The sequence below is a fragment of the Callithrix jacchus genome, chromosome 13 (genome assembly GCF_049354715.1).
Source record: "Callithrix jacchus isolate 240 chromosome 13, calJac240_pri, whole genome shotgun sequence".
In the NCBI taxonomy this organism is placed as follows: domain Eukaryota; kingdom Metazoa; phylum Chordata; class Mammalia; order Primates; family Cebidae; genus Callithrix; species Callithrix jacchus.
In genome coordinates this window covers 53,867,745-53,888,618 of record NC_133514.1, presented here as the reverse complement: position 1 = coordinate 53,888,618, position 20,874 = coordinate 53,867,745, and the positions used below count along the sequence as shown (strand labels likewise).

General features: G+C 41.2%; 1 protein-coding gene across 1 annotated transcript in view; it reads left to right on the top strand.

Moving 5' to 3' along the window:
- Nucleotides 1-18,176: 18,176 nt before the first annotated feature.
- The window catches only part of NDUFV2 (NADH:ubiquinone oxidoreductase core subunit V2), a 31,409-nt gene continuing 28,711 nt past the window's right edge, over nt 18,177-20,874 (top strand). The window contains exon 1 of the mRNA XM_002757058.6: nt 18,177-18,277. Within this exon, the coding sequence (XP_002757104.1) occupies nt 18,224-18,277 (54 nt within the window). The 5' untranslated portion in view covers nt 18,177-18,223. The remainder of the gene's footprint in view (nt 18,278-20,874) is intronic.

Here is a 20,874-nt window from a genome sequence, read left to right as displayed (position 1 = left end):
CTGAAGCCTCAACATCCCTGGGCTCAAGTGATCCTCCCATCTCAGCCTCTGAGTAGCTGGGACTACAGGTGTGCCAAAATGCCCAGCTAATTTTTTTTTTATTTCAGAGACAAGGTCTTGCTGTGTTTCCCAGGCTGGTCTTGAACTCCTGGGCTCAAGCAATCCTACTGCCTTGGCCTCCCCAAAATGTTGGGATTACTACTTTCAAGGAACATGTAGTCTTGTTGGACATTACAATATTTATCATTATTCTTTTGAGGTGGAATATGGAGTAAAAGCTACAGAGATAGAGTTGCTCAAGTCTTTTCAGTTGGAAAATCTGTAAGAACAGGAATCAAGATGGCTTGAAACTAGAATTAAAACGCTAGAATTAAATTGCACAGAATTAGCAACCTTTGGAATCTTTGAAGATGGCACCACTTTTAACATTGTGCTGTAGTTAGTGTTCTGCCCTACTCCAGCTCTACTGTCAACTCCTCAAGAACAGGAATAACTTTTTATTAATTACCTGTTGTTGGATACCAAGTTATCCCAAAACTTAACATCTTAAAACAAGATACATGTACTATCTTAGTTTCTGTGAGTGAGGAATCTGGGCACAGCTTAACTGGGTCCTTTTCTCAGCATTTCACAAGGCTGTAATCAAGACAGTGGCCAAAGATTTGGTGTCATCAGAAGGCCAGACTGGGGAAGAATCTCTTTCCAAGCTCACATGGTAGTTGGCAGGATTCAGATCATTATGGACTGGTGAGCTGAAGGGCTTGGTTTCTAGCCAGATGTGCTTCTCCAATAGGAAGTCTGCTTCACCAAAGTGTGCAAGCCAAAAAAGCAATCAAGAAAGAAGTCACAGTCTTTTCTGGACAGGCACAGTGGCTCATACCTGTAATCCCAGCACTTTGGGAGGCTGAGGTGGGTGGATTACGAGGTCAGGAGTTCAAGACCAGCCTGACCAACATGGTACAATCCCGTCTTTACTAAAAATACAAAAATTAGCCGAGTGTGGTGGCACACACCTGTAATCTCAGCTACTGAGGAGGCTAAGGCAGGAGAATTGCTTGAACCTGGGAGGTGGAGGTTGCAGTGAGCCAAGATTGTGCCACTGCACTCCAGCCTGGGCAACAGAGCAATATTCAGTCTCAAAAAAAAAGAAAGAAAGAAATCACAATCTTTTCTGACCTAATAAGGGAGTGACATCCCATCCCCTTTGCCGTATCTTGTAGGTTAGAAGCAAGTCACTAGGTCCAGCCAGCACTCAAGAGAAGGGGGTTTCTTACATAAGGCCATGAGCACAAGGAAGTGAGGATCATTAGTGGCCATCTTATAAGGCTGCCTATCACATGGTCTTACCACCTGGCTATAGTAGGTGCTAAATAAAACTCATTATTTTTGAAAGTTTATTAGTCCCAAGACAACAAAACAAGTTGAAAGATTGCCCTAAAGCAACATAAATACCAGATTTCAGAGGGGCAGACCATAAATAGGAGAGTTTTGGGTTATAAATTTCATCCTCTTTAGTGAACAAGTCCACTATGAACCCAGTCATGTACTAATAACTAGGCTGTGAGCTCTGTGAAGGCAAGACTATATCCAATGTCTTGACATCTTCAACACTTAGCGTACCCTTCCCCGACACATGAAAGAAACTTGGAAAACATTAAAGGGATTAAGGAATGCCCTAGTGAATGACAAAATCTATCCTTCTTAGAATATCCAATATCCCGGGGTACATATTTAACAAAATATTATGAAATTTAGAGAGTGGTCATAAAAAGGGGAAATTTACTATAGCAGGAATACTTGATTAAATGAATGTCAAGAAGGCTTCCCCATGTTGACCCTGCCTATCTTCATTTTTCAATAATACTTTTCAAAATGTGAATCTGAGAAAACCTATAATGTGGACAAATAGTAACTGTATCCCGTAAAATCTGCACTTGCCAGAACAGTCAGATGAGCCTTTAGCGCCCAAACTTTGGGCAAACAGAATGTAGAATCTAGGTTTATCTAGGGAGCTCAACGAGCAGGGATTTAGGAACTGCATAGGCTCTGGATAGTAGTGTCCACAGAGATTCAGAGTTGAAGTTCAGCAGAAGAGGAAATTCCTGTGAAAATTTGTGTAAATTTGTCCTCTCTACACAAGGACAGCTATAAAATTTTGTAAGCTCTTAGAAGTCTGGGACTGCAGTGGGTTTAAGAATGTGTCCATTGTTTTAGCATTTGCCTTGGTTGAAATGCTGGTTAGAAAAGGAAGTTCATTTATTAAGAGAAATTACTCCTTGGTTTCATAACTAATAAATAAACATACCCTCATTCATTCTTTCTCTTCTTCCTTCTTTTCCTCTCTCCCTCTCTTCTTTTTCCTTCTCCTCCTCCCCACCTCTCTTTCTTTCTTTTACTCCTTCCCTATTTCCTTTCCAGCCTTCTTTCAATACATATATGTCCGGTATTACTGGGAAATTCCATAAAAATGGCAAAGCTTTTCTAAGCTGTCCTCTTATTTTTAGGCAAAATCAATATTCACAAAGAAAGCCTACTTGCATAACCCATTAAGCTTCAGTTGGAGTAAATAGATTTTTTTTTTTTGTTTTTTGACACAGGCTTCCATTCTATTGCCCAAGCTAGAGAACAATGGCAGAATCACAGCTCACTGCAGCCTCAAATTCCTGAACTCAAGTGACCCTCCTGCCTCAGCCTCCCAAGTAGCTGGGACTACAGACGTATGGCATCATGCCTGGCTAATTGTTTTTTTGTAGAGATGGAGTCTCACTGTGTTGCCCAGGCTGATCTCAAATTCCTGGCCTTAAGTGATCTTCCCACTTCAGCCTCCCAAAATACTGGGATTACAGGCACAAGTCACCATGCCTGGCCAATATTTTTAATAGATAGTTTCATATTGCTTTTCATGACACTTCTTATTTAGATACACCATGACACATGTTGCTGGAGGCCTTTAGTTGAACTTGGAATTTCTGTAATCACCAAACATGTTTACTAAATGATGCTAACCCTACCACTTTCCATTCCCTTGCATCATATGCTTACACAAAGTCAAACTGGCCTGCTATGGTTATCTTAGAAGCCAGCCTTTCACACCCTTTTGTAGGTATGATTCCTGAGAAAGTAAGGGCAGACTCAAATTGGTCTATCATTTCCTCTATCTTAGGAGGAGTAATTTCCTGATTCTATACAAGTAAGATATTTGTGGAAAGTCACAAACATTGCCAGCCAATTCAACATTCTTATTCCGTTTTGGGTGACCTAAACCATACATATTAATACTAGCATTCCTTAGATGTTGATAGATGAGTAAGAATCAGATTATGTACTTCATAAGTACAACAGAGTTGGGGGTGGGGGAATATTTCCAAGAACCACGGATACTGAAAAACAAATCCCTTAAGTAAATAGTGGAAAATGATAGTTTATTTTAAGCCCTTTGAAAAGTTGAAAAATGATGCAAAAGGAAAGAGCTCATCTGTTCTTAGTCAGCTTTTGACCTTTTACTATATAAACATAAGAAACACATGAGCTAGAGCTAGGAAACTAAGCAGGACTTCTCTGCCAGCCAGATGAACAAAATGAATCTTCTTATTAAGGTTTATAGAGAGGTACTAGAGCACCACTACACAAAGTTATCACACTCAATAATTTATTCATGAAGAAAGCGGCTGCTAAAATCTTGGCATTCTCAGTACCTTTTTATTTTTTAATCTGTAAAATAAGGAGATTGGACCAGATGTTTTCTAGTCTTTCCTGCTCTAAAATGTTGATAGCAGGGCACATCAAGTCAGGCTATCTCAGAATCATACCTTCCACTGCCCTGATAGCAAAGCCCTTTCTTATCTGGCTTAAAAGTTCTATCAAATGTCATCTTGACATTAGCATACACCAATTAACACACACAGTGTTCAAGACCCTGCCAAAAGCATTCACAAAGGACGATGAAAGCCTCGGCACCAACATCATGTGCCTCTGTTACTGTGCGCTGAAACTGCCTGGCAGGAAGTGGGCCCCAGAGGAAGAAGGGGAACAACATCTCCTTTAACCTTTATTAGCAGAATCCATTCAGGAGGTTTGTTATGTGCCACCTTGACCTTCTTACCTTCTAGCTGCTCTCTAGCAATGCTTATCTTTCATTTCTTTCAGGTGAAAACATACCTCCAAGAAACCCTGTTTATGGCAAATTCCTGTGTAGCCTTCAAGCATCACATACCCTGTGACATCTGACACCCCCAATAAGACTTTGGCATTCCTTCCCCTAAGTTCCCAATTCATCTTGCTCATACACTCATATTATAATCTTTTCCCTGCCAGCATGTAAGGCCTTCCCAGAAAGAGCTATGTCTTTTGCCTTTGTATCTCCAGTGCCCTAGTGTCTGGCATATAATAGGAGCTGAAAATATAGTTGCATAGTAAATGAATATGTGAAAGCCCTTTCTGACCAATTTCATCTTGCTCCGACCACTCTTTTCATTAATTACACCATTTAGACTATTTACATCTCGCCACACAAGCACATGCAGCAAACGAACCACTGAGATGCAATATGATTTTCCTTAGTCAAGGAAAATTTTAATGTGCAAGAAAATTGACTATTTAAAGAAATTTTATATGAATATTTTTGTAATTGGTCAAAGAAGACATGAATTCAAATATTTACAGGGATTTTAAGGAGCAGCCTATGGGAGGGAGTCCAGAGCTATTTCTTCTGCCTAAAATGAAAACTGCCCAAAAAAACCTATGAACTGGCCCATTTCCCTCTTCCCAGCCCACACTCCTCAATACCCTAAATTAAATAAATAGTAGCAGTCAATAAACAGTAGCAGTCAAAAGAAGTATACTCAAAAGAGGTTTACATCCACTAAAAAGAAATGAGTATAAAAGAGAATGATTCACTTTTTCACTTTTATTTTATTAGACCATTTCTCAAAATGAACATAGCTTTATTTTTTCTTACCATAAAATAGCATGTGTTAATTGAAATAAAATCAGGCAATATAAAAAGCAGAAATTTAAAAATGAAAATTACTTTTAATCCCATCAGTTAGAACTCTCATTAACATTTTATGTTTCCATATTTTTTCTATGCATAGACAGAAAATGTCGCAATGTTATACATGTTTTGTAATCTTTTTATTAAACTGTAACACATTATGGGCATCTTTCCTTTACAATAAATATTGATCTTCATTATTATTTTTAAATCTGCAGAGCAATATCCCATTGTATGGCTGTATTGTTTTTTTGTTTTTGTTTTTCTTTTTTCCTGAGACAGAGTCTTGCTCTGTTGTCCAGGCCAGAGTGCAGTGGTACAATCCTGGCTCACTGCAACCACTGTCTCCTGGGTCCAAGTGATTCTAGTGCCTCAGTCTCCCGAGTAGCTGGGATTACAGGCACATGCCACCATACCCAGCTAATTTTTGTGTGTGTTTTAAATAAAGACAGGTTTCACCATGTTGGCCACGATGGTCCCCATCTCCTGACCTCTTGATCCACCTGCCTTGGCCTCCCAAAGTTCTGGGATTACAGATGTGAGCCACCGTACCCGGCCTGGCTATAGTGTTATTTAATAAATCCTCTACTGATGTCATTTATATAGCTCCCATGTTTTCAGTATTACTAATAATACTATGAGGAACATTTTTGTATACTTTTTCACTTATTTCCTTAGGATAAATTTGCATTTAAAAATGGAATACATATTACCAAGTTACCCTCGCCAGCCAGAGGCTGATCTTATCACACTCCTACCATCACTGATGAAGAGTAGGTAGCTCCACACATTACAAACAACAGTGCTCAGCAATTTGCCAATCTATTAGGCAAAAATTACATTCATTGTTGTTTAATTACTTTGACTACTTGCTAGGGAAGCATGGATCAAATTCTGACAAAAAATTTCACTTAGCCATGGAAGCTGCTAGGATGAGTCCCATGCTGGGGAAGTAACAAGTGATACGAATCTGATGATGGTTTAGGTGATGTTCTGCTTCTATCATTTTTAAAAAGTCTGTTTTTGAAGTCTATGTAGTTAAAAGTTACTGGCTGTTTTGATTTTCATTTTCCCTTTTTGTCCCGCATATGCAAGAATAACTTAAGAAGAATCTGGAAGAGAACACTCAAGATGGTGCAGTGAGAACAACCCAGGATTGAAGCTCTCGGTGAACGCGCGGAGGGTGAGTCAGGGCCGCATTTCCAGACGGATCTTTGTTGCCCACAGACCGGGGAAATGCCCAGGTATAAAAGAGACGCGGGACGCCAGGCAGAGGTTTTGGCTGGTGCCGCCAGCAGCCGGTGCAGCCAGCGGCCGGCGCTGTAGCGCAGTGGCACTCCACAGTGCTCTGCACAAAGCGCACAGGTCCGGGTGCCCTGTTGAACTGGCAATCTGAGACGTGAGAGGGCAAATTGGCATATCCATCTGACTGAATGGGACTTGGACAGTGAGCCAGGCCAGGAGATTCCAGGGAAATGGCGTTTGGGCCAGTGGGACAAACAAAATGGCAATTCCAAACGCTCCGGGTGGAGGGTTTCACTGCGGGCACAGCTGAACCCAGGATGGTGCAGCTCGGTGGGAGAGGGGCGTCCGCCATTACCGAGGCAATCCGCCCCTACTGAGGGACACGCCCATTACTGATGCAGCCTGCCGTTGCCGAGGCAACCCGCCACAACAGAGAGACTCCGCTGCGGCGCAGAGACCGAAGCAGCAGGGCAGAGCCTGCAGCAACAGGGCGAACCTCAAACCAGCAGGGCGGAGCCTCAGCAGGCAAATAGTGACTAGACTGCCTCCTAGCTGGGCAGGACAGCGCAACGGACATTCACAAAGAAAGCCCCAACCCCCCGAGACAGAGCATCTGAGAAAAAAAGGGTTTTTTTATGAGTTCTGCTGCAGCAGAATTAAACGTAGCAGCCTAACAGCCCTGAATGAACAGCAGAGCTCACAGCTCAGCACTTGAGCTCCTATAAAGTACAGACTGTCTCCTCAAGCAGCTCCCTGAACCCTCTATATCAAAAAGACTGACATTTGGCAGGTATCATTCTGGGACAAAGATAGCAGAAAAAGAAACTGGTAGCATCCCTCACTGTTCCGCAGCTGCTATAGGTGCACCCCAGACAAGCAGGGCCTGGAGTGGACCTCAGCAATCATACAGTGGAGGGGCTACACTGGTAGAAGGAAAACCAAGTAACAGAAATACTTCATCATCAACATTCTGGGCGTCAACTCAGAGACCCAATCGAAAAGTCAGCAACTACTCAGACAACAGGTGGATAAACCCACAAAGATGAAAAGAAAGCAGCGCAGAAAGGAGGAAAACACCCAAAACCAGAATACCTCGCCTCCTAGAAAAGACCAAAACTCCTCACCAGCAAGGGAACAAAGCTGGACGGAGAATGACTGTGACGAAATGACGGAATTAGACTTCAGAAGGTGGATAATGAGAAACTTTTGTAAGCTAAAAGAACATGTTTTCAATCAATGCAAAGAGACTAAGAACCTTGAAAAAAGATTCGAGGAAATGATAACAAGAATGGATAACTTAGAGAGGAATATGAATGAATTAAAGGAGCTGAAAAACACAACACGAGAACTTCGCGAAGCATGCACAAGTTTCAATAGCCGAATTGACCAAGCAGAAGAAAGAATATCAGAAGTCGAAGATCAATACAATGAAATAAAATGAGAAACCAAGATCAGAGAAAAAAGTGCAAAAAGGAATGAACAAAGTCTCCAAGAAATGTGGGACTATGTGAAGAGACCTAACCTACGTTTGATAGGGGTACCAGAATGTGACGAAGAGAATGAATCCAAGCTGGAAAGTACTCTTCAGGACATTTTCCAGGAAAATTTCCCCCACCTAGCAAGGCAGGCCAACACTCAAATGCAGGAAATACAGAGAACACCACAGAGATATTCCGCAAGAAGAGCAACCCCAAGGCACATAATCGTCAGATTCAACAAGGTTGAAATAAAGGAGAAAATACTAAGGGCAGCCAGAGAGAAAGGTCGGGTCACCCACAAAGGGAAGCCCATCAGACTCACAGCAGATCTCTTGGCAGAAACTCTACAAGCCAGAAGAGAGTGGGGGCCAATATTCAACATCCTTAAAGAAAAGAACTTTCAACCCAGAATTTCATATCCAGCCAAACTGAGCTTCAGAAGTGAAGGAAAAATAAAATCCTTTGCGAACAAGCAAGTACTCAGAGATTTTGTCACCACCAGGCCTGCATTACAAGAGCTCCTGAAAGGGGCACTACACATAGAAAGGAACAACCAGTACCAGCCATTCCAAAATCACACTAAATGCTAAAGAGCATCAACATAATGAAGAATCTACAACAACTAACGGGCAAAACAGCCAGCTAGTATCAAAATGTCAGTATCAAATTCACATATAACAATATTAACCCTAAATGTAAATGGACCAAATGCACCAATCAAAAGACACAGACTGGCAAATTGGATAAAAATCCAAAACCCATCAGTGTGCTGTATCCAGGAAACCCATCTCACATGCAAGGATACACAAAGGCTCAAAATAAAGGGCTGGAGGAAGATTTACAAAGGAAATGGAGAGCAAAAAAAAGCAGGAGTTGCAATTCTCATCTCTGATAAAATAGACTTTAAAGCAACAAAGATCAAAAGAGACAAAGAAGGCCATTACATAATGGTAAAAGGATCGATACAACAAGAAGAGCTAACGATCCTAAACATATATAGACCCAATGCAGGAGCACCCAGATACATAAGGCAAGTTCTTAATGACTTACAAAAGGACTTAGACTCCCACACAATAATAGTGGGAGACTTTAACACTCCACTGTCAATACTAGACAGATCAACCAGACAGAAAATCAACAAGGATATCCAGGGCTTGAACTCAGACCTGGAGCAAGCAAACCTGATACACATTTACAGAACTCTCCACCCCAAATCCACAGAATATACATTCTTCTCAGCACCACATCACACCTACTCTAAAATTGACCACATAATTGGAAATAAAGCACTCTTCAGCAAATGCAAAACAACTGAAATCATAACAAACAGTCTCTCAGACCATAGTGCAATCAAGCTGGAACTCAGAATTCAGAAACCAACCCAGAACCGCACAGCTTCATGGAAACTGAACAACTGGCTCTTGAATGTTGACTGGATAAACAAAATGAAGGCAGAAATAAAGAAGTTCTTTGAAACCAATGAGGACGAAGACACAACATGCCAGAATCTCTGGGACACATTTAAAGCAGTCTCTAGAGGAAAATATATAGCAATAAGTGCCCATATGAGGAGAATGGAGAAATCCAAAATTGACAACCTATCTTCAAAATTGAAAGAGCTAGAAGAGCAAGATCAAAAAAACTCAAAACCTAGGAGAAGACAAGAAATAACTAAGATCAGAGCAGAACTGAAGGAGATAGAGACACGAAAAACACTTCAAAAAAATCAATCAATCCAAGAGCTGGTTTTTTGAAAAGATCAACAAAATACACTGATCACTAGCCAGATTGATTAAAAATAAAAGAGAGAACAACCAAATAGATGCAATAAAAAATGATAAAGTGGAAATCACCACAGATTCCACAGAAATTCAAACCAACATCAGAGAATATTACAAACAACTCTATGCACATAAACTAGTAAACCTGGAAGAAATGGATAAATTCCTGGACTCCTGTGTCCTCCCAAGCCTAAACCAGGAGGAAGCTGAAACTATGAATAGACCAATAAGAAGGGCAGAAGTCGAGGTAGCAATTAAGAGCCTACCACACAAAAAAAGCCCAGGTCCAGACGGGTTCACAGCCGAATTCTACCAGACACACAAAGAGGAGCTGGTACCATTCCATCTGAAATTATTCCAAATAATCTAAAAAGAGGGAATCCTTTCCAAATCATTTTATGAGACGAATATCATCCTGATACCAAAACCCAGCAGAGATCCAATAAGAAAAGAAAACTTCCGGCCAATATCCATGATGAACATAGATGCAAAAATCTTCAATAAAATATTGGCAAGCCGATTGCAACAGCAAATCAAAAAACTTATCCATCATGATCAAGTAGGATTCATCCCGGGGATGCAAGGCTGATTCAACATACGCAAGTGTATAAACGTAATTCACCACATAAACAGAACCAAAACCAAAATCCACATGATTATCTCAATTGACGCAGAGAAGGCATTCGACAAAATTCAGCAGCCCTTTATGCTAAAAACCCTCAATAAACTCGGTATCGATGGAACGTATCTCAAAGCAATAAAAGCTATTTATGACAAACCAACAGCCACTATCATACTGAATGGGCAAAAACTGGAAGCATTCCCTCTGAAATCTGGCACTAGACAAGGATGCCCTCTTTCACCACTCCTATTCAATATAGTACTGGAAGTTCTAGCCAGAGCAATCAGGCAAGAAAAAGAAATAAAGGGTATTCAAATAGGAAAGGTGGAAGCCAAATTGTCTCTATTTACAGATGACATGATAGTATACCTAGAAGACCCCATCGCCTCAGCCCAAAAACTCCTGAAACTAATAAGCAACTTCAGCAAAGTCTCAGGTTATAAAATCAATGTGCAAAAATCACAAGCATTCCTCTACACCAATAACAGACTTAAAGAAAGCCAAATCAAGAACGAACTGCCATTCACAGTTGCTACAAAAAGAATAAAATACCTAGGAATACAACTCACAAGGAACGTAAGGGACCTCTTCAAGGAAAACTACAAACCACTGCTCAATGAAATAAGAGAGGACACAAGCATATGGAGAAACATTCCATGTTCATGGTTAGGAAGAATTAACATCGTGAAAATGGCTATACTGCCCAAAGTAATTTATAGAATCAATGCTATCCCCATCAAGCTACCATTGACTTTCTTCACAGAACTGGAAAAAACCACCATGAACTTCATATGGAACCAAAAGAGAGCCTGCATAGCCAGGTCAATTCTAAGCAAAAAGAACACAATGGGGGGCATCACACTACCGGATTTCAAACTATACTACAAGGCTACAGTAATCAAAACAGCATGGTACTGGTACCAAAACAGAGATATAGACCAATGGAACAAAACAGAGGCATCGGAGGCAACACAACATATCTACAACCATACAATCTTGATAAACCTGACAAAAACAAGCAATGGGGAAAGGATTCCCTGTTTAATAAATGGTGTTGGGAAAACTGCCTAGCCATGTGCAGAAAGCAGAAACTGGACCCCTTCCTGACACCTTACACTAAAATTAACTCCAGATGGATTAAAGACTTAAACATAAGACCTGGCACCATAAAAACCCTAGAAGGAAATCTAGGCAAAACCATCCAGGACATAGGAGTAGGCAAGGACTTCATGAAGAAAACACCAAAAGCATTGGCAACAAAAGCCAAAATAGACAACTGGGACCTAATGAAACTACACAGCTTCTGCACGGCAAAAGAAACAGTCACTAGAGTGAATCGGCAACCAACAGAATGGGAAAAAATTTTTGCAGTTTACTCATCTGACAAAGGGCTGATATCCAGAATTTACAAAGAACTCAAACAGATTTACAGGAAAAAAACAAACAAGCCCATTCAAAAATGGGCAAAGGATATGAACAGACACTTTACAAAAGAAGACATATATGAGGCCAACAATCATATGAAAAAATGCTCATCGTCACTGGTCATCAGAGAGATGCAAATCAAAACCACATTGAGATACCATCTCACGCCAGTTAGAATGGCGATCATTAAAAAATCTGGAGACAACAGATGCTGGAGAGGATGTGGAGAAAAAGGAACACTTTTACACTGTTGGTGGGAGTGTAAATTAGTTCAACCATTGTGGAAGACAGTGTGGCGATTCCTCAAGGCCTTAGAAATAGAAATTCCATTTGACCCAGCAATCCCATTACTGGGTATATATCCAAAGGACTATAAATAGTTCTACTATAAGGACTCATGCACATGAATGTTCACTGCAGCACTGTTTACAATAGCAAAGACCTGGAATCAACCAAAATGCCCATCGATGATAGACTGAATTGGGAAAATGTGGCACATATACACTATGGAATATGATGCAGCAATCAGAAATGATGAGTTTGTGTCGTTTGTAGGGACATGGATGAATCTGGAGAACATCATTCTCAGCAAACTGACACAAGAACAGAAAATTAAATACTGCATATTCTCACTCATAGGCGGGTGATGAAAAATGAGAACACATGGACACAGGGAGGGGAGCACTAAACACTGGGGTCTATTGGGGGGAAAAGGGGAGGGCCAGCGGGAGGGGAAGCTGGGGAGGGATAGCCTGGGGAGAAATGCCAAATGTGGGTGAAGGGGAGAAAGGAAGCAAAACACACTGCAATGTGTGTACCTATGCAACTGTCTTGCATGTTCTGCACATGTACCCCAAAACCTAAAATGCAATAAAAAATTAAAAAAAAAAAAAGAAGAAGAACCTGAAAGGTCATGCAGACTTTCTCACTAACCTCACATCCCTCCTCACCTCAGTGCGAAATGGGTCTAACATTTCAGGTTACCACCATTACTGAATCCTTCTTTGCATGCTCCAATTTCCAACTGGAAATACGTATTTCTCTATCTCTCTCTTCCTTTCTGTCTCTTTCTACCAGCAGTAACCTTATCCGATTTTTCCCTTCCATTGAGTTTTGACTTTATATCAACTGATTCTTCATTCTTCCTGCAAAGCAGGGCCTGCAGCTCACATTTTTCATTAGAAAACCCAGAGAGGCAGGCAGGTCAGTATTGTTATGCTAGGGCATGCTGAGAATTAGAGTGCACAATCTGCCTTTGGCTGCTTTACTAAGTAGGATATGACTTAGGAGATAATAATAATTTAGAATACCTGACTAAAGTGTTCCATATATGGAGTGGACCACCTTGTTAGATACTGAAAGGAAAAAAACAAAAAAACACACACCGAAAGCTTTTCTGAACCCTTAACTGTGAGCCAGGCAGCATGTTCATTGTTTTCCATAAACGGAATGATTTAATGTTCTAATTATACTTTCAGAAACTGAGAACCAAAGCTTCACAAAAGTGACTGAGGAGGTCAGAATTCAAATTCAATTACAAAGCTCATGGTTTTCATTATATCACCTCCTTGATAGTGCCTATGTATGATGGTTTAAATGGCAAAGAAATCATAGGAATGAGAGAATCAAAGTTTTCACATTTGGTCATCTCTTTAGACTTTATTCTAGCGCTCCCAGCCTCCAGTCCCTCATTCCCTACCCCCAACACCCTCACATTCTTTACTTAAAGGCTTGGCCACTATAGTTAGGACCAATTTCCCTGGGTTTATGATACTAGCACCGACTTAGAATGATGGACTATATCAAACCAGGCAGCCATAATGTTCATTACAGGTTCATTACATAGTCAAGCCAATTTCAATCAAGCCTGTAGGTTTGGGTCAGTAACTTGAAATCATCAATGTCCATGTTGGTCTGTGCCAAGAAAATGACTTTGAGAGTGGGAGGAAAAAGAGGAATTTTCCAAACAGTCCCTGTAATTCTATCCTAAGGACTCTGAGAATAGCTGATTACACATGAGGTTACTTTAAGTGGAGTGGCTCCAGAAATTAACTTACATTACTAGGTGGAAAAGATATTCCTCCTGGGCCAAGCATGATGGCTCACACCAGTAATCCTAGCACTTTGGGAGGCTGAGGCTGGTGGGTACAAGGTCAGGAGTTTGAGACCAACCTGGCCAGCATGGTGAAACCCTGTCTCTACTAAAATACCAAAAATTAGCTGGGCATGGTGGCACATGCCTGTAATTTCAGCTACTCAGGAGGCTGAGGCAGGAGAATCACTTGAACCCGGGAGGCAGAGGTTGCCATGAGCCAAGATCACGCCACTGCACTCCAGCCTGGGCACCAGAGTGAGACTCTGCCTCAAAAAAAAAAAAAAAAGATATTCATCCTGACATTCTCACTTGATAACTATCTGGGCTTAGGATAAGCCAAAATCATGCGGGACATTAACAAGTCCTTTGACTTGGTGAACAAAGTGGTGCCATACTTACTGGCAGTGAATTGAACTGATGTTGAATTGAACTAAAAGCATCTTACTTTCTATATCATCTTCGAGAGGTGTTAACAGGTTAGACACTCCCTTAGCACTGATTTTTAAGAGTTTTTTTTAAGATGGAGTCTTGCTCTGTCCCCAAGCTGGAGTGCAGTGGGGCAATCTTGGCTCACTGCAACCTCCGCCACCTGGGTTCAAGCAATTCCCCTGCCTCAGCCTCCTGAGTAGCTGGGACTACAGGTATGCACCACCACACGTGGCTAATTTTTTGTATTTTAGTAGAGAAGGGGTTTCACCATGTTGGCCAGGATGGTCTTGATCTCCTGGCTTTGTGATCCACCTGTCTTGGCCTTCCAAAGTGCTGGGATTATAGGCGTGAGCCACCACGCCTGCCTGATCCTCAATGTTTTAAACATTATGCTTTGCACTTTTTGGTTCTGCTTTAGGTAACAGAAGTTGGGGGCACCTGGTAAGTCCTTGATTAGTGTCAGGCACCAATGGGATATATACTTTCTCTATAGGTCACAAATTCAAAAAGAGGCTGGACTAGTGTGGATGACCCCATTAGTTGCCTACCTAAATTTACTTCTTCAGCCCCTTCCTTGCTGGCAGAGTTATTTCATTCAGGAGCCGATGGGCCCCAAACTAGCACTTCCATTCTCCTTTCTAGTTAGTGGCTTAATCATCGTAACATTGTAATGTCCTGTTCTGAGGATGGTGATGATGATGATGAAGGCTAACTCTTACTAAGCATTTACTCTGTGCTAGGTACTTTTCAAAGAACTTTAAAAGGTATCAACTCATTTTGATACAGGAGTTAAGAAGAAATTGCTTAGGCAGATAGTGAGGATATGGGAGTCCTCAGTAAGATTTTTCTTTTAATAAAAGGGAGCCCCCAATCATTTTCTTTTCTAAGAAAGAGCAGCCAGTAAAATCGAGCTGCAGACATAGACAAGCAAACAAGAAGCTTGCACAGGTCAATTCCAGCAGTTGTGCCAATAGGAATATACTATCTGGGATGAAGCATGTTCAAAGTGGCAGCCCCATCTTGTCATTTTGCCAGCCACCTATACAGTAAGGAGCTGACTAGAGGGCCAAGTGAAAAGTCCATTTGCATAATAAGATTAGGGTGGAATGACCAGCTTTCCAAGCACTATGTAAACGTCACACTTGCTCAAGCCAATCTGTGAGCCCTACATAAATCAGACACTGCCTCCTCAAACCTGTTTATAAAATCTGCTGTTGTCCGCCCTTGCCCTTTCTTTTGGATGTCTCACAAGGAGCTGCTCTTCTCTCTCCTTTCTTCTGCCTATTAAACTTTCCACTCCTTAACCCACCCACGTGTCTGTGTCCTTAATCCTCTTTGCAGGAGACGATGAACCCCGGATATTTACCCCAGATAGTGCTGCCACTTCAATTTCATGCTTGTAAATCAAAAGGTATCTGAGATAGTTCTCAATCAATTTAGAAAGTTTATTTTGCCAAGGTTAAGGACACGCCCATGACACAGCCTCAGGAGGTCCTACTGACATGTGTCCAAGGTGGTTGGGGTACATCTTGCTTTTATACATTTTGGGGAGACATGAAACATCAATCAATATGTGTAACATGTACACTGGTTCACTCCAGTAAGGTGGGACAACTTGAGGCCAGGCTTCAAAGTCATAAGTAGATAAGAGACAAAAGGTTGCATTCTTTTGATCCCTTAATCAGCTCTCCACTGAATACAAAATTTAGTCTGGCTCAGTGAATTTACATTTTTACATGAACAATAGGGCAGAGAAAGCCACCAGATATGCATTTGTCTAAGATGAGCCTCAAAGGGATGACATTGAGCTCTGTCTTTGTCCTCTGTATTTGCTTTTGGTCAAACTGTGAGGAGGTATGTAGCTTTTAATCTTTGTAGCTATCTTATTTAGGAAAAAAAAACTGGGAGGTAATGCTACCTGACATAGTTCTTGGCTTGTCTTTTCCTTCAGCTTAGTGATTTGGGGGTCCTGAGATTTATTTTCCTTTCACATTCTCATAATAAAGACATAAGGAAGGTACACTTATTAAACTGAAGCCCAAAGAGACTAACTTGCCTAAAGTCACGCAGCTAGAAAGCAGCATCTGAACTCCCATAGTCTGATTCTAGAGCCTGCCTGCTTAACCATCATGTTTTGTAAGCCAATGAGACAAGAAGTCTGCTGGAGGAACATCTGGGACACTTTAGAAATAAGAGTTATTTTTCTTCCTTGGAATGGTGTCATCTGCATATGATGCTTGGAACTGCTGCAGCCATCTTGTGTTCATAATAGGAGTCATGGCTGAGTATGTTGGAGTAAAAAGTTGGAAGGCACTAAAGATTTGGAGGACATCCCAGGGCAAGGTTGAATTAACTAACTTTGGAACTACTCTACCTCTAGATTTTCATGTGAGACAAGGAACCCAATATCATTTAATCTACCTGGTAGATCTCCTGTTACTTGTAGCAAAAAGCACTCTCACCAGTACACATAGAAACAAGCATAATTTTGATGTAAGACAAATAGAAATGAGCATAATGTTGATCTTTTAGGTAGGCAGAATATTTGCACTATGAGCAAGACTTTCATTCAGCCAACAAATATTTATTGAATGCTTTCCATTTGCCAGGTATAGTGCAAGTTGCTGAACCAAACAATATAGGAATGACAGGTTTCTTCACCCATGGAGGTTATAATCTTGGGGTAAATGTAGTAGTGAAAGTGCAAGCAGGCATATTTTTGGATGGTATCTTGAGTACAAATCTGGATTGGGAGTCAGAGAAGGCCCTATTCAGTAAAAGCACGCATTACAGATTCAAAAATAATCCATATCATGTCAGTATCATCCATCAAGTATTTGTGACATGTTTTGGTTTTAGTTGTATAAGAACAATAAGAACTATTATGTGCACAATAGTGTTAGATGTATATGTATTTAGGGAACTTTATAACAACATACATTTACATTAAGGGCCAGACTGTCTTCCCCTTTTAAAGGGAATACTGAAGCTGATTTAAGATAAGCAAAGTAACATAAAACATAAAGCAAAGGAATGTGAACCAAGGCATTTGGTACCTATTTCTAGCTTACTGGGCAGGAGTACTCCGTGTCTTGAATTCTATTATTTGTGAAATATGATTCATAGGGGTTGCAATGGAATATTTTTGAGTTTTTAAACTAATGAGGGATAAATTTTTTAAATCCCTCTGCTGCTGTGAATGTTCCAGAAATTATTCACAAGTTTATTACAGCAAAGCAAATGGGCAAAAGGAAGGGGATGGGTACAGGACGTGACACTCCAGAAAAGAAGGCAGTGACGTGAAAAATCAAGAGGGAGGTAGTGCCTGGTACACTCTCCACACCAGGAAATAGTACTGTGTACATTAGAGCTGTTACTGAATAAATATTTGTTGGAATTTCCAGAGAGAACCAAACAACCGTCAAGAAGGAAGTGGCTTTTTTTTCAGCTCCATTATGGAAAATATCTAATATGTACAAAAGTACCAAGAATAGTAAATAAGAAGGACCATGCAGCTTCTATAGCCATACTTACGGCCAACTTGCTTCATTTTTCACCTTCCACTCCCCACTATTCTCAAGCAAATTCCAGACATCATACCATTTCACCCCTAAATATGTCGCACATATCTCTAATGCAAAAGAATGGGAACCAAGACATTTGGTGTCTATGGCTAGTACACTGGATAGCAGCCCTCTGTGTCTTGACTTCTATGATATGTAGAGTAAGATTTATTGTGGGTTGTAACCTGACTTTATTTTTAACCAACAACAATACAAGAGGAGGTGGCTAATCCTCACAAGGCTCTCCATAAGCCTATAAATCCAGGCGGGTGCTTCATTACCCTGGAGCCCACTGCGCCACTCGCCGACCCATCCTTTCAAGGCCAGGATCCCTGGAGCAGCCCGTGGGAAACCGTCCTTTTAGAGCACAGGTTGGTCCCCGCCCCGCTCCCGGGAAGTCTCCGCCTACTGGGCCCCAGCAGCCCCCGCGCGCCCTTGTTCCCTCCCGTAGGCCACCGCCCCTTGGCGTGGGGAGCGGCGTGCCGCCCTGGAAGCCTGGGCCTGGGCTCGGAAGCGCGCACGTTGTGCGTCCCGGGCTCGCTCGGGATTCTCGCTTGGCGCGGTCAGGGAAAGGTGAACAGCGTGGTCCGCCATGTTCTTCTCCGCTGCGCTCCGGGCCCGGGCGGCTGTCCTCACCGCCCAGTGGGTAAGGAGGCTCGAGTTGAGCCTAGCGCTGCCGCCGCCCTTCTCTTGTCCTCCGTGCCTCCCTTAGTTTTGGTCGCAGGAGAGCTCTGGGTTCTGCACGGGCCTGCAGGCGGCGGGAAAGAAACTGTGGCCTTCGCCCTCTTCTCGGGGAGGCCGCTGCAGCCCCACCGTGAGAGTGAGGAGCCCCGAGGGAGGGTTGCCAGACTGGGAAGTGTACTCCTAGTTTGGTCGAGGAGGACAGAAAGGAGGGGCTGCATGGTGATTTTTTTTTTTTTCTTTTTTTTTTGCTCTTTCACTGTCACGGAATCTAGACCTGCCCTGGCCAGATCAGTTTCCAAGACATACGTCCCGAAGGAGGCACCTCACATTGCAAGCCTAGTCACCTTGATGCTGTCCGGTTGCAGCATGCTGGAGTGCTCTGGCTTACTTGGTGAAGGCTTACGGAGAACTTCCTTAGGGCTGGAAAAGGGTGACCAGTGTTTCATTTACTGCAGTTGTACTTTGCATATCGGAAGTGCTGGGTAAATAAATCGTATCAAACTGCCTCTGAAAGAACAGCGCCACAAATAATTGCACCCAGTTAAAGAACCACAGGATTTTAGAGGTTAAGTGGTCCTTTTGAGATCCGCAGGCAAGGAAACTGAATTGCAGAGAAGTTGAAACACTCCTTTACGTTAATCTAAAATGCAGATTCCAGAAATGTCGATTATAACAGCAGGGCCTGTTACACACATAATACTGGAAAGAAGCCTTAGTTTTGTTTCTTTTCTAGGAGTACAATAAGTTAAGTCAGTTCTCAGCAAAAAAGGGAGACGTGTGTATTAGTTGAGAATGAATTCACGGCTTTAGAGTTAGACTCGAGTTTGGATGGTAGCTTAACTGCTTTTGTGGCTTTTGTTAATCTTTCTCCTTTTTTTCATTTGTAAAATGGGAATCTTCCCTTCTGCGGAGTTGTCTTTCAATAAACTTTTGAAGTCTTACTGTAGGTCATGCACTGCTGCTCCAGGTGACAGTGTGGATAATGATAGTCATTTGATAACTGTTTTCTGTATGCCAAGCACTGAGTTAAATATCTACATTCCACATCTCTTTTTGAGGTTGGTATTACTTTTTCCTCATTACTACAGATAAGGAAAAGACTTAGATAGTTCCCGTTCTTTTGGAATTGATAGTCTCGTGTAAGAGGAACTTTATGATAAATATGAGACAATGTAAAAGTAGTGTTAGAGATATGAATTGGGTCATCCAATGTGGTTTCAATGTGCGTAAGATTTTTCCTGAAGGTAATACTAACAGACTGGGCATGAGGTCAGAGGGTATTCTAGGTGAGAAAGGACAACTTAAAACCTTTCTTGGCAAGAAAAAGATTGGTATGTATGAGAAACCACCTTTACTGTTGGAGGTAAGTTACGTTCCCAAATGAAATAAGGGAGAGACAGGGCCTGGACATTGGAGCTCCTTGCATGCCATACTAAAGAATTTGACTTTATCTTAGAGGCAGTCAGAAGTCAGTGAAAGGTTTTAGAGGAGTAGAGAAATACGGTCTGGTTTCTGTTTTGGGTGGGTCACTGGATGGGACTGAGGGTGGAATGGGTTTGATCTGGACCCAGAAACAGGGAGACAAAGTAGCTAAGAGGCTCTTGAAGAATGCTAGGTGAAAGATGAAGAGGATCAGATATGGTAGAAAGAATAGAAGTAATAGTACTTGTAGATTTTGTTTCTTTTGTTTTTGAGGCAAAGGGGCTAGAAGTATAAATTAAAAAGCAGTTTTAACAATGAAAAGAACAACTTGAGTAGTGAGGACCATTTTAATCAAGTTTAATGTTTCTGCAACTCTCTCTCCCCACTTTTGTAAACAAATAGTACCTGATGTACAGTATGTACCCAATAAATATTTGTTGAATTGATGAGTAAGTTTTTTATTACATAATACATTGTAGGAAAAACAATATTGAGACTAGCAAATAGAATACGCTCAAAAAATAAAAATCATCCATTGTCTTGTCAACCTGGAAACATTTTGATGTCTACACTTACCAGAACTTACAGGTGGCTTTTTTTTTTTTTTTACAAAAAAGTTGGAAGATATTTATACTGTTTGGTAGCCTGCTTTTTTGTAATATATTTTGATCAGTTTTCCTTGTCAGTAGACATTTCATACTGTCGTTTTAATGCTAATAGCGTTACATTGTGAGGATGTTCCATTACTTATGTAATCAGGCCCTTCTAACCTTTTACAGGTAGTGAGATTTCACATTAAACCTAGCAAGTATCAAGAAAAGTATGAGAAAAATCCTTTCCTAAATGAGAAGCCTTTAAAGATTATTTATACTTTCAAAGAAATTGCCTATTCTAATTTCTGCTTTGTGAGCTGCCATTCTCTTGAAGTGGCTTTTCAGTTCATCATTGCTTAAAATATGGCCCGAATTAAGTACTAGTTTGTGTGACCTTGAGCCGTCTTAATCTCTTTGAACCTCATTTTTCTTATCTGTTAAGTGGGATAAATACCTCATAGGTGATTGTAATTATTGACTAAAAATTATAGATTATGGAATAATAGATAATCAGAATAAGTCTATTCTCTTCTTCAGTAATTGC